A 12,765-nucleotide genomic window follows, 5' to 3' on the forward strand; every position below is an offset into this window, starting at 1 on the left:
TAGTTCATTTGACAGCGAGATGCAATTTTATATCACGTCGATCGTTTCACGGATAGTAAGAATGGCCTCGAATTCGACACGATATTGCTATCGCGTAGAGTAAAAATTTCACCCCGGAGTGTTCAAAATATAATAACGCGAATTTAAATCACGGTTATTCAAACAATTTTCAACTATCGCGGGTTAACCGCTGAAAGCGCGCATTCCAATGGAGATTAGCTGACCGATATAACGTTAAACTTTCCTTTCCGCGTCCACTTTCGAATGGTTCGCTACTCGCGGGAAAAAAGCCCATAATTCTCGCGTGGATGCATCGTCGGGTATATTTCCTTAATTTAATGTTCGGCTAACAATCCCGAGATACAAAGCATACGGTATTAATAATTACGCTTAATTACTTTCTAATTTCGAAAGTTCCCGTTCTACGATAGAAATAGCGCCATCGACGGCTGAGAGCAGCGGCGCGATAGACCACGCCGCTAGTTTCAGTAGAGAAAACACGTATTTGGTCGGACGAGGACGAACTTACGCGAGTTTCAGGCCGAGGGAACGAGTCGGAGAGGGAGTCGTGATTGGTCGGAGTGGGGATCAGGTGGAGGGAGCACGCGAAAGCACGGAGACCTGTCGCCTGTCAGTAAGCGCTCGACCATCACGCTTCTACGTTCGCGTGAGCTTTTCCCTTCGTTATCGCGCACTGCTCGTGATATTGTCGTATTCTGTTCACGTGTGCGCGTGTATATCTCCTTGTTTCGGACAGTTTTCTTCGGAGTGGCGATGAAGTGATCGAGTTCCAACGTGCTGCATTTTGTACCAAAGAAGCATGGATCGACGTGGTGCCTTCTCCATTTCGATCGTTTGCTTGCTGATCGCCCTCGTTTTCGCCTCTGGTAAGTTATATTCTCACGTGTTATTTTTTCAGCTTTAGGAACGTTTGTCGTTCACTCTTTCAGCTTTAGAATCCTGAGAGTGGCATGTGGACGTTTTCGTTTGATTTTTCGAACGAAGGCTGTTGATAAAGCAACATCTTTGACGACGTTAGCTGTACACAGTGTCGGATGGTTTTCCGATGTTTCGGTCGTAACAACAAGTCGAGAGCACGTTTTGTCTTTTTTCGTTTGGAGAACTTGTTAGACACGTCGACAGAAATTCTGTCGTACTTGAAAACGCCGTGCTCTTGTTTTCAGTCTATCGACGTGGATTTTAATGGCACAGCCACAAATTATTGCTCCCATGGTGCGAACGTAATTCGCATGAACAACGATTTATGCTGGCTGGAACAAACTCTTTTCAATATTATTCGGTGCATACGCGGTAACGTGCTCGAGTAACATTTTGTTCACGTTAACTGTTCACCGCATAATTACGTTGCTACAGTTGTTAGGTTATTCACAGCACTGATTGTATTTAACTGGGCTAGCCACGTGTTTATTTGCCAAGTGAATAGGACACAGAGAAGTATAACCGAGTCTTGAAGGAGAGACCTCGTGTGGTGCAACATATATGTATATGTATATAACGGGTGACGAAAAAATCCCGACTAAAATAGTGAATTAATATATCTACGAAAGACATTGTAAAATCAAATATGAAAAGATATTAAACAGAGCAGAATATCTGCCACACGATTACATGTAATAACGTGCGAATTAACGTACTGTGAGATAAAGTATCCAGTACTCCGAAATTAATCATCGCACGAAAAACGAATATATGAAGTAATTTCACCTCTGACAGATATATTCGTAGCAATACCTTCATTGTAAAGTTACGTGCGCAATAAATTTTACAAGCGTGAAATATTAAATCGTGCTCGAGGGATTCGCGAAAAATTTACATTTTTAGATTGATACTACAAAATATTTTCTCCCGGAAATCGTTCGCGTTTTCCGCTATTGTACCAACAATTTCGTTTCTTCGAAATCTGCATAATAAATTCTCAATACCTTTCAATAAATCGTTACATTTTTCAAGCTCAATGAAAGCGTACTGTCTACACTCGCTCGTACCCCAAAAAACTTATATTCTTAGATCGAAACACCGGACACGATATTTTCCTTTGAAAATCATTTTCGCGTTCTCCATTGTCGCACTAACAATTCAATTTTTCCCTAATCGATCTGATAAACTCTCGATTATTCGAGTTGATCCGCCGTAGAAGCACACACTGGTTTGCCGAAAACGGTTCTCCAACTTGACCCCTTAACTCGTAATGTATGTACACCCCTTTCCGCTCGGTTTCTTTCATTGTCGACTCGTGCCCTCTGTGTAAACAGCGAGAGGCGAAGCGAGGTGAGGCGAGGCTTGCTCGGGACGTAATTTGCTCGACAAAGAGGAGGCGAACGGAGGTAGGCCAGACCTAGTCCTCTCCTCTCGCAACTTGGCTACAACCCCGGTGGTAACGCCGCGTTGCACGTGCACCCTCGACCCTCCACCACTCTTGCGTACACGCTGGATTTAACGAACCGACGCTGTTCAACCCTTACTCGTTCCAGATAATTATCGAGCCGGGTCTCGCAGTTGACACGTCTCGGGGCCCTGGAAACCACTTTCGTCTTCGTTCCAATCCCCTCTTTCAGCTTCGTTCCTCTTGTTTTAGCAACTTGGAAACCACTTCTGGACACATGGATTTGGAAATTCAACGAGTCTGATTAAACTAAACATATATTTGCTTAATTAGATCTCCGATGTTCTAGGGGAATCGTATCTTTCATATCGAATAACAGAAATATTAGCCATACGTATGTATTTGAAAATGGAAAGGACGATTGACATATGGTTTGAAACTTACAGAGTAATTCTACCTTTGTTTTATCCTCCTTTTTTAGTTTTCGTTTCTTTCGTCTCAGGAAACTAGGGAGCATCTTTGCGATCTATTTCTAAGATATTGATTTGCTTATCTCGAGCGTTACATGCTCCTGGAACAATATGCTTTTGTCATCGAACGATGGAATAATAGAGTTGCAACTCGATCAGATTAATATTCAAGATATTTAATTAGATACATTTACAGCATCTTGTGCTTTCCTTATCGGATAATAAACTTGGCCATAATCTATGTACTTAAAGGTTAAAAGTTTGAAGGTGGTTTCCTTTTTTATTCGATTAAAAAAGTGGATAGAGGATTGGCGGGTAACAATGAAAGAAGATTTCGAAGAAAGCTTTCCACGTTCCCCATAGAATGGATAGGAGGGAGGTGGGAGAAAGGCTGCATTCGGCGAGTGTATTTTCAGCGGGTACTTAGACGTCGCCAGACTTTCGTGAACAACAGGCCTCATTATCAGTCTCTTAAGTTACGGGACACGGCGCGCTCTTCGTTAACGTTGCAAAGTAGCAGAGCCCTCTTTCGAAGCTAGGATTTTCTATATATATAGTCTCGCGACCCGAAAATGCTTCTTGCTTGTCCTCCGCGACGAGGAGGAATAAATTTACATTTTTCTTACCCCTTTACCCTGGCTAGCTACGCTCTCGACATTCTTTCACGCTATACGTTCCGTCGCGTCCATTCGAACGGGGATTAAAGTGTTTCGAGAGGGAATAAGGAAGACGTTGTCCCGTTTCGCATAAATCTTCCAACGAAGCGTACTCGTGGACGGGATTAGCGAATTCGGTCAATTAAATTCGCATCGCAGCGATTTACTCAGCTCTTGGTGCAACTTGCATCGGTAAATATCGCAAAACGAAGCTTTCGCCGGATTACAGAGTTATACTAGTTTTACCGAGGACAAGAAGTTTCGGCCGAGTTTCGCGGCAAATTCGACGAGTTTCGTCGCAACTTCTGCCTCTACTTCTGATCAGCTCGAAATCTTTATATTTGTCAAACTGCTCATAATTAATCTTGACGTATCCGTCTTAAACGAACTTCATCTGGGTGTTTGACTTAGAACGCTGCGAGAGTTCGGGGCCATGAAATCCTGCAGCGGAAGCTGAGATCGATCGATCGAACCGTTTACTTGTTGAATGTTTGATCTCGCTTCAGCGAACAACGAACCGTGAAGGAAAACGATCCTTCGCTTCTCTGGAACGTTTTTTCATTGTTCATCACCCGAGACCGTCAACGTTAACGCGATAATCTTCCAGAAGATGAGCGAACCGGAGTTTTCTCGTAGATGAGCAACTTTCTAGATCTTTCAGCTCGCTGCAAACTTGAAATAGTTAGGGACTGAAGCGAGAAGTTTTGCGATTGATTGATCGAGTGAGCTATAAAGCTTATTTGATGGTCACTCTCAAGTTTTACACTTGGAACTTTTATGTAGATTTCCGAGTTCACTCGCATTTTGGATCTCTATCGAACTCACGAAATTCTAAGATAGTTACAGGACAGTTTGCAGCTCAATATAACTAGTCTTACATTTCGCAAATACTTCTGGTGATTTCCAAATTTTTCAACTTTCCAACGAATCTATGGACGTTTATGCATTTATGGAAAATTTCAAAAGTATGTAGGGTTCGTATAATATCGCAAAAAATACAGAAAATATTCAAGTACGGTAATCATACAAAAGAACGGTGCAAATATAAGTTCGTATTAGTATCCTAAATATAACGGCGGTAGAAGTGTGAAATCGAGGATGGATTTCGTCTATAATACCCAGAGAAGATCGCATTTAAGAAGGTATCACGGCGGGCATTAGAAAATGGAGTTTGCTCGGATGTTTAGTTATCCCTGCATTTCATGGCATAGTACGTATTTCCTTTGGATCTGAAACTTAGCATCGACACAGAGAACACGACGAGATTTCCGTGGAATTTAATTACTTCGGTAACTGATGTAAATGACGATCGCGTGTGAGCAATGTTGCTGTAAGATGCGCGCCATTGGTTGCCGCACGAATCCGTAGCTACCGCGAATTTCCCCTACGGCTTCGCAGTAGATCGTTTCCGATATTAATTAAGATTCGTATTAAGCCAGTCTAGGCGTATCAGGTATTGCTTTCTATCACTCGAGCTCGTAATATACCGACCTGTTTCGAGCGTTTGAAATCTGTTTCGCCTCGTTCCGGCTAATGCTGTCCAATGGTGATACTTTCGCCGTTTGTATCCGTTTTTGGCCATACTTGAATAAACTTGCAGTAACATCAAAGTAAACGCGCCAGTTTCGAGCTAGTTTGGTACTTTCGTTGATTAAAACCGGTACTTTGAAGAGGACGATTCGAAAACGAAACCAAAATTTTTGTCTGGAAAAATGTTGCTCATAATGGGAGAACGTTAATTCAGCTACGAGGCAGTGCAATTGGATAATAAAATGCACTTCGTGCAATTGATCCCTGTTAATCGGATTACCAGATCGCTGTTATCATCGCACGATTTCGCTATTGCTGATAGCAGTTAATCGGTTTCGACGTTCAAAAATTACGTCATCGAACCTCCTGATCCTCCCTCCTCGTCTGTGTTCCTTGAAACAAATCGATCATCGAGAAAGCCTCGACCCAACCCGTTCGACGACAGTATTGGTTCAGTTGCATCCACGCTGGCTCTCGACGGTCCTGCAAATATTTACGAACGCGTCGGATCGAAAACCATTTTTCCGTATTTTGTTCCCTTCTCGTTTATTCCTATTCATCTCTGACCATCTTTGTCGTTTTTTCCGTTAGCGCTTTCGTTCCTCTTATAATCGTTGACTCGTCTCTCTTCAACAAATAAACACGATAAGAGAAAAATTTATCTTTTAAATCCACAAATTGAAATACACATTCGGCTATTTTTTCGTTTCTAGATCGGTTTTGGTCCAACGATCGATTTTCATAAAGCCCTGAAAACGTATTTTTCACGACATTCGATACGCACGTGTAATCGGTTTTGTGCTTCGTTTCGAGCGAGCCGAGCGAAACGTTGAAACATCGAAACGTCGAAATGTTTTTTCTTTTTTTTTTTTTTTGTTCTTTACGCAATTGCCGGGTCGATGTGAAATCTAGTAACTGCGGTTTTGTAAACGCGAACGATGAGAAGTTTTCAACGGATATCGGACCCAGAGCTCGGCTTTCTGGACGCGATCGAACGATCTGTTATGTTCGAAACACGCTCGTGCTCTGTTCACCTTTCGGTTTACCGTTTGTGGCTTGCTTTACCTTTTCTATCCCGGTGCCAAATCGGCCCGTAGAAATTGAAGTTCTTTTTTTTTTGTTTATATCCTCACCTAAGGATATTTTTACCGTGTTTTCCTCTAGCGTCGATATCGCCTATTCCCTTTGCGTTACTTCCATCAATATTCGATAGGAACGCTGTGATTCCAAGCTGCCATACTAAACAACGTGTTTTATTACAGTAGGTTGTATAGATTCGACAATAAGGGCAGCTATAACTTTCGGATAGCTCACGGAAGGGTGAAACGAGAAATGAGTTTCGACAAAGGCGTTACGCGTCGGTGTCTGGAGGATAGAATTTTAAAGTGCAGGATCGTTGGTCGGGAAGTTTCAAGAAAATTGGAAGCTCATAGCTCGGAAACTGTTTCCCCGTGAATTATCGGGCTCGGAGGATTAAACGTCCGAACGGGATAAATTTATCGACGAAGCCCGCCAAGAATAACTGAATGAGTTCTCTTGATTCACTCTTATTTCTCCGGCTCGTTGATGCGAATTTATCGCGTTTACACGTCTCGTAATTTCAGCCACGCGACCAGCATGGAAATCCATCAGAGTCAAAAGAAAAAAAGAAGAAAATATCGAAAAAATTTCTATTCCTATAATCCAGATGCATCGAATGTTGAGCAAAAATATTTGAAAAACTACCATGATATCTGATAGATGATTTTTTTCTTTCGTTAACTCTTAAAAAATCCCTCCTTTTTGAAAAGCTACCGAGCAGCTGATTTATCCCAAGGTATAAAAAACCTTGGCAAGCGTTCCATCTGTTTCCGACTGGATGCACGTTAATAACGTTTTTCACCTAGTTTTAGAGTTGTTGAAAGAAGAGACAGCTTGGAATTCGATTCGGCGTAATTGGTGTGCGGATTTTACACCGGTCTTCGGATATCGAACCGCCTTAAGACGGCGAGGATTCGCGGTGAAGCCCGGTTTTAATCTCTTAGCCGAGGGGTTTCTGTCTCGAGCGAAAATCCCAAGCGTCGCTTCTATCCCATGGATACCGGGGAAACTGTCCCCCGAAGAAGTAAACCGGCAAATGAAATTAGATTTGCAAAGTAGCGCATTGAAGCGCGTCGGCATGCATTTCTCTTTCGGCCAGACTGATAAGCGAAAAAATTCGATTAGCTCTTTCTTGGCTCGTTTTCGATCTTGGTATTATTGTTCCGGATAAGTAACTCATTGTCGGACGATCGATCGAAAATACTCGATTAAGATTCGATTCGTGGAGAAAAGGAATTATCGTTCTCGTCGTCTACGAAGAACTTAAGCCGGAGTAATTATTTTCCAAGGTAACCCGAGGGAACGCAGGTTCGCGATAACCACCTAATTCGCCGATATGATCGAGAGACTTAGAAAGGTCGTTGGTTCCTTAATTGCAACGGGAATATAGAGCTTCCATTCTATTCGGCAAAGTCTGCTTTCCGATCGCAATGCCAAGGAATCTTACTTTGGCGAGTGAAACTTTGAATGATATCCAAGTTGATGGAAATCGATCAGATAAATTCAATTTCCTTTCACAAACATTACATAATATTATTTATTACTCGTTTATCTCATATACGGGATAAAAGGTGTCATCGGTGTACAAGAGAGAGCGTGTGCGTGTACGTGTAAGATGATGCAAAGGTATGGAAAAAAGTTTACGAATGGAAACTGTAAACACGTTGGAAGAATCCAAGAAGAAATTTGATACGTTGTCATATGGATTTTTAATAAGGTTATGATTACAACGAAACAAAAGTCTGAACCATCGTCACCACATTCTAACGCCAGGAAGTTTATTCTCGAGATTAGTTTTATAGAATATCTGCATTTGCAATGCGAATAATAACACGCGATTTCTATAGGTAAAGTTAATGCCAGAGAAAACGGAAATTAATTGGCGGTACTGTGGTTCGTTACTTTTTATGTCCTTTATTTGCGAAGCATTCAAGACGTTTATGCTGGAGGAACCGCAATATCCATTTCAAGATACCCGTGCGGCTTGTACATTTTCGTAGAACGATAGCGAGAGCGGTAACGGCAGGAGAATCCGATACGCCTTTCGTAACAATTTCCATCCGAGCGTATACTCTTGCCATCGACTGATTTCCCATCCTGTTCGAGCTTCAACCGCAACTATATACACTATCACGTTATATTCGGGAAAAGCTTCTATGAAAATTGTATAATTTTAAACCAGCCACTTTAGCGGAAGAGAGAAACATCTCGTTTATTATGGCTATCTCGTTTGTTTATTATGGCTATCTTGTTCGTTTATTTAAGCGATTCCTGTGTCGAGAATTTTCCCTCTCTTATTGTTAGTTACGCGATGCCCGGCACGTCGATCGATCATTAAATTAATTAACATTTTTCTATCGCGATCTCAAGAGCTGTTTAATAAGAATCTCTCGATTCCTTTCTATAGGAATTTCCTTGATATCGGACTACTATTATTATTATTATTATTATTATTATTATTATTATTATTATTATTATTATTATTATTATTATTATTATTATCGAGAACAGCGCATCATCAAGTAACATCTAGCAGCCATTTCCACGTTTTCTTCCTCAGACAATCCCCGCTATTGTCTCGTTCATCACTAGAGAGCAGAACAACGTAGCGAAACATCTTCGAAACTGTAAGAAGTATCTCCTTGAAGAGGAACGATGTCGACTGTTCACGGATAATGTTTAACCTACGGATGGATTCTTGCGGCTTGTAACCGCGATTTTCTTACTTCTTATTTTTTCACTTTTCCTATTGTATTTTCGAATGGACGTTTTCTTTTTTTGCGTAACGTTTGATTTATCGGGAAGAAAAATACCGAAAGTCGACGAGAAAGGACAATATAGTCAGAACCTTATCTCGTTCGTTCGCGCTGGCTCTGTTCGAGTATTTTGGTGTCGTTTTTCTTTCGTTATCCTTTGTTGTCTCCGTGATTACACGTTGGTTATAAAGGAAAACGAGCCAGTACTTGTGCTTTAATCGTCGGACGAATCTAATCCTGAAATTGCCACTTCCCACGCAATGTCGATTCGCCCGATCGCATGCCTGTTAAAGCGATCTCGGCAAGGATTTCGTTCAGTTTTATCTCAGTCAGTATCTCGCTGAAATTCATCTGGCAGATATGACAGTATCATTAATAAACAAACAAACAAACGTAAGATTTTGTAACTAGTCAATTTTACGTAAAGTCGTAATCAAAGATGACGCGACTACAGAGTGCTAAATTCAACGCAAAATATTATAGTCTATGGTATTAATGGCCGAAACTGCACAAGCTTATATTGATTTACCACCAATCGATCGCTTAACGCTAGAGCCGCTAGACTCAGCTTTGAAACATCAGTTTTTATCTAAGAAGACCAGTATTTTTCTTCGTGTACTTTAATGAGTTATTAATTGCCTAAACGATAAATATATTTATTTTGAATAAAACTGGTCTCGAGTCTCGTATCATCTTTACACAGTTAACCGAAGAAACGTGTCTCTACAATCGATAGTTAAATAATTCGGTCTTCCAAGAGTTAAGACTCGCCAAAGTGGTAAAAATCATTAAAAAACCATAAAATCGTCTATACACGGTGATCCGAGATTCCAAAATTTCGATCCGCGTTATGGTTATGGTTATACCGGAGATTGTTGATTAATCCGGTTAACTGTACCGCCGATCTAGAATACCAAGATCGGATCGTATACGTACGTTGATTTCTCATTCACGAGACGTTCCGTCATACGGAACGAATGTACATTTCCGCGGGATGTAGCTCGACGCTTGGAAACGACGAGCCAAGGGAAGTTCCTCTTTGGCTCGTCAAGTTGCAGCCCGACTAAACTGCGAGATAACCCGAAGTTATAGGAAAGCGCAGCATTGTAATATCGTGCAACAACATTTTCGTCGGCTCAAAGGCGTAATAAGGATTTGCCGTAGCGGCACTCCGCACCGCTATGACTTCGCTTGTCTGCGCAACCCCTGGATAATCCTAAAAGCTTCGACGGGAGCGTCGCGTCCTTTTGTAATGGATCGAGACACGAACTTTCCGCCGTCTCTTTCTATCGATCGCCGTCGACCAGCTACGACGAGTCGAATTCGTTGCGTTTCCTCCTTCTTAGAGCAGCTAGGTAACTTGCAACTTTATCGTTTACTTCCGTCATAATCCTTCGATACTACGATCTCGATTATGAACGTTAAAAGTATAGCCAAGGTTTATGATTCCAAGTTACGAGTCTTTGGCACTGTTTCAAAGTTTCAGGCTAGTTTCGCTGAAGTAATATGGTAAAGTATGCTCGTGGTCTTCTTAGAGACAATTTATAACTATTTAATTAATATATTCGCTGCCATCAAAGTGAGAATTCCTCTTTAGGAGCTGCATATTTATATTAATTAAATTATATATTTATATTTATTTATATATATTAATAAATTAAAGAATTTCAGTGGTAATATTTGTAATTATTCTTGAGGTTATTAGATGTATGTGAATACTATACAAAGGAACGCGTGGATAAATTGTAAGGTAGAAAATATATTTTTAAAATACTGAAGTGTAAATACGAATCGGAATATAATATGAGCTGATCCAGATCCTCACGCTAGCAGTGTTACCCTATGACTGAAAACCCTGAAGCCAACGTCACCTATCTACTGTTTATGGTTTGCCTTCGACGCAGTCTTTTGTCTATACGCTGTAGACCAGATGTAGAATTTTCTTAGAAGTGGTGACCACTTCAACAATAATGTTTGTACCAATTGTTTTAACACGTTGCTTATTTAAAGATTTCGCGCACGCAGTCAAATTTTTACGTGGCATCGTGAAATCTAGTTTGCATTGTCCGAATCGATTCTTACTTACTAACGTATTCTCAGTTACTGTTTCCCTACGCTCACTCAGAATCACGATACTACGATATCTAAAACATTAGGAAGAGACATTACAATAATTAAATGGTCTCGTAGCAGAACGAAACAACCAGTGTTAAAAGGGTAATAACTACCTCTGCTACTGTAGAACATCCTCGGAGTCCAAGAATAATTGTGGAGAAGTAGAAGAAAAAGAGGAGGAGGAGGAAGCGGAGCAAGGCTCGTTAACGAGATTCGACCGTGACATTACACGGACAAGTCCGCCCTGGTAGGAGGTACGTTCCCACATTTAATCATTAAAGGAATTTTCTCGTTGGAATGCTGAAAGAACCGAGGCGGAAGCGTGTCAGAGTCGTCGCGAAGAAAACTGTCGGTTGGCCCAGTTTTGTAAGGAGCCGTGTATTTACGGCTCAAGCCACATATCGATTTGTCGACCTCTTCACGGCCGAGCGTGTCAACGTAACGTAGTCCTTGGCAATGTTCGTCTTTGTCTCGCTCGATCGTCCAGGTTTCTCTCGAGAACCCTTGAATCTGACATTTGGCCAAGGCAGCCGGAACAAAGGCAGCCTTGGGCGATTGTTTCGAGGTCGTTTCTTCTTCCTGAACTCGTCGTTTAACTTAGACTGAAGTATCTTCCATCATTCGTTATCTCTCTGGTGAAAGGATTGTTTCTTAAAAATTACACGAAAGCGGCCGCTGTAGAAGAGACCAACGCGGCTGTTAAAACTCTCCTGTCCATCGTTAATCCTGGTTTTCGTCCGCAATGATCTCCGATAAAGATCGTGGAAGAGCATTTGTCGATGAACGCTTCGTTTTCTGCGAATTCTCGTCGAAAAAACGCGAACAGACCAGAAGGGAACATTGGTAAAGGGATCGAGCCGTCGAACAAAGCGGTTCGTCCTACTTTTTGCCCATCTTATCGACATCTTTTAATCGCTTCATTTCCCGACGTATCCTCGTTGTTAACTCCGCGGACGTTATACGGAATTTTTTACAACGATTACGCGGACGTTTTATGATTTCTGAGAGGTTTCTGGAAAAGTTGACGAGAGGAACAAAATCCATGACTCTGTTAATTATAACGTTGACCATCGCTTAATCAAGGATGCCAGACGCGATACCTGATCTGAACTATCATTTTTTACCAGAGACTAAAATCGTTGAAGGAATCAGCGAGTTACAAGTCATTTGAAACGTAACATTCATTTAAATTATACTACGAGCATTGTACATGTATTTGTTTATTATTTGTCACTAACGTACTGGATAAATTATTGATTATTCATCATCTACGATTAATTTTTTGCCTCTGTTAAAATTCTCCAAGGAGTCGTTAACGTAACCAATAATCTATTAATTGTTTATCACCGACAATAAATTTTCTACGAACCAGACTTTGCCTTTCTTTATCCATATTTTCCAGGTTCTATCTAGACATTCGCAGTTCGCGATAATCTCGAAAGGTACACGGTGCTGTTGAAAAAATTGGGAACTAGCGGAAGTCAAGTAGTATAAGTTAGTTGCGCGTCGACCATTGGAAGAGGCGGTCGGCTCGGTCGACGTCTCAATTCATCTTCGGCTCGTAAATCGAACTGGAGCATCGAGCCGGCATACGAATAAAGCAAAATAGAGCGGCAAAGGGTTAACGGTTCGAGAAAAGTTCTTTCGACTCGCTACGATTTTATCGTGTCGTTTGAGACGCGCACCGGCTGCCAGTCGTCGGGGAGGAACAAAGGTCGATTGAATTTTATCGGAGATAAACCGATGTTTTCCTCGGCGCTGTCGAAATCCCCGGCGGAATCCTTCTTCCGCGTTCTCCATGATCGTCGATCCGT

General features: G+C 41.4%; 1 protein-coding gene across 3 annotated transcripts in view; it reads left to right on the forward strand.

Moving 5' to 3' along the window:
• The first annotated feature begins 621 nt into the window (after positions 1-621).
• Positions 622-12,765, forward strand: part of LOC139992164 (uncharacterized) — a 169,141-nt gene continuing 156,997 nt past the window's right edge. For all 3 annotated transcript variants that reach the window (XM_072012765.1, XM_072012766.1, XM_072012767.1), the window contains exon 1: positions 622-887. In XM_072012765.1, the coding sequence (XP_071868866.1) occupies positions 821-887 (67 nt within the window). In that variant the 5' untranslated portion in view covers positions 622-820. The remainder of the gene's footprint in view (positions 888-12,765) is intronic.

The sequence above is a fragment of the Bombus fervidus genome, chromosome 11 (genome assembly GCF_041682495.2).
Source record: "Bombus fervidus isolate BK054 chromosome 11, iyBomFerv1, whole genome shotgun sequence".
NCBI classification, from domain to species: Eukaryota; Metazoa; Arthropoda; class Insecta; order Hymenoptera; family Apidae; genus Bombus; species Bombus fervidus.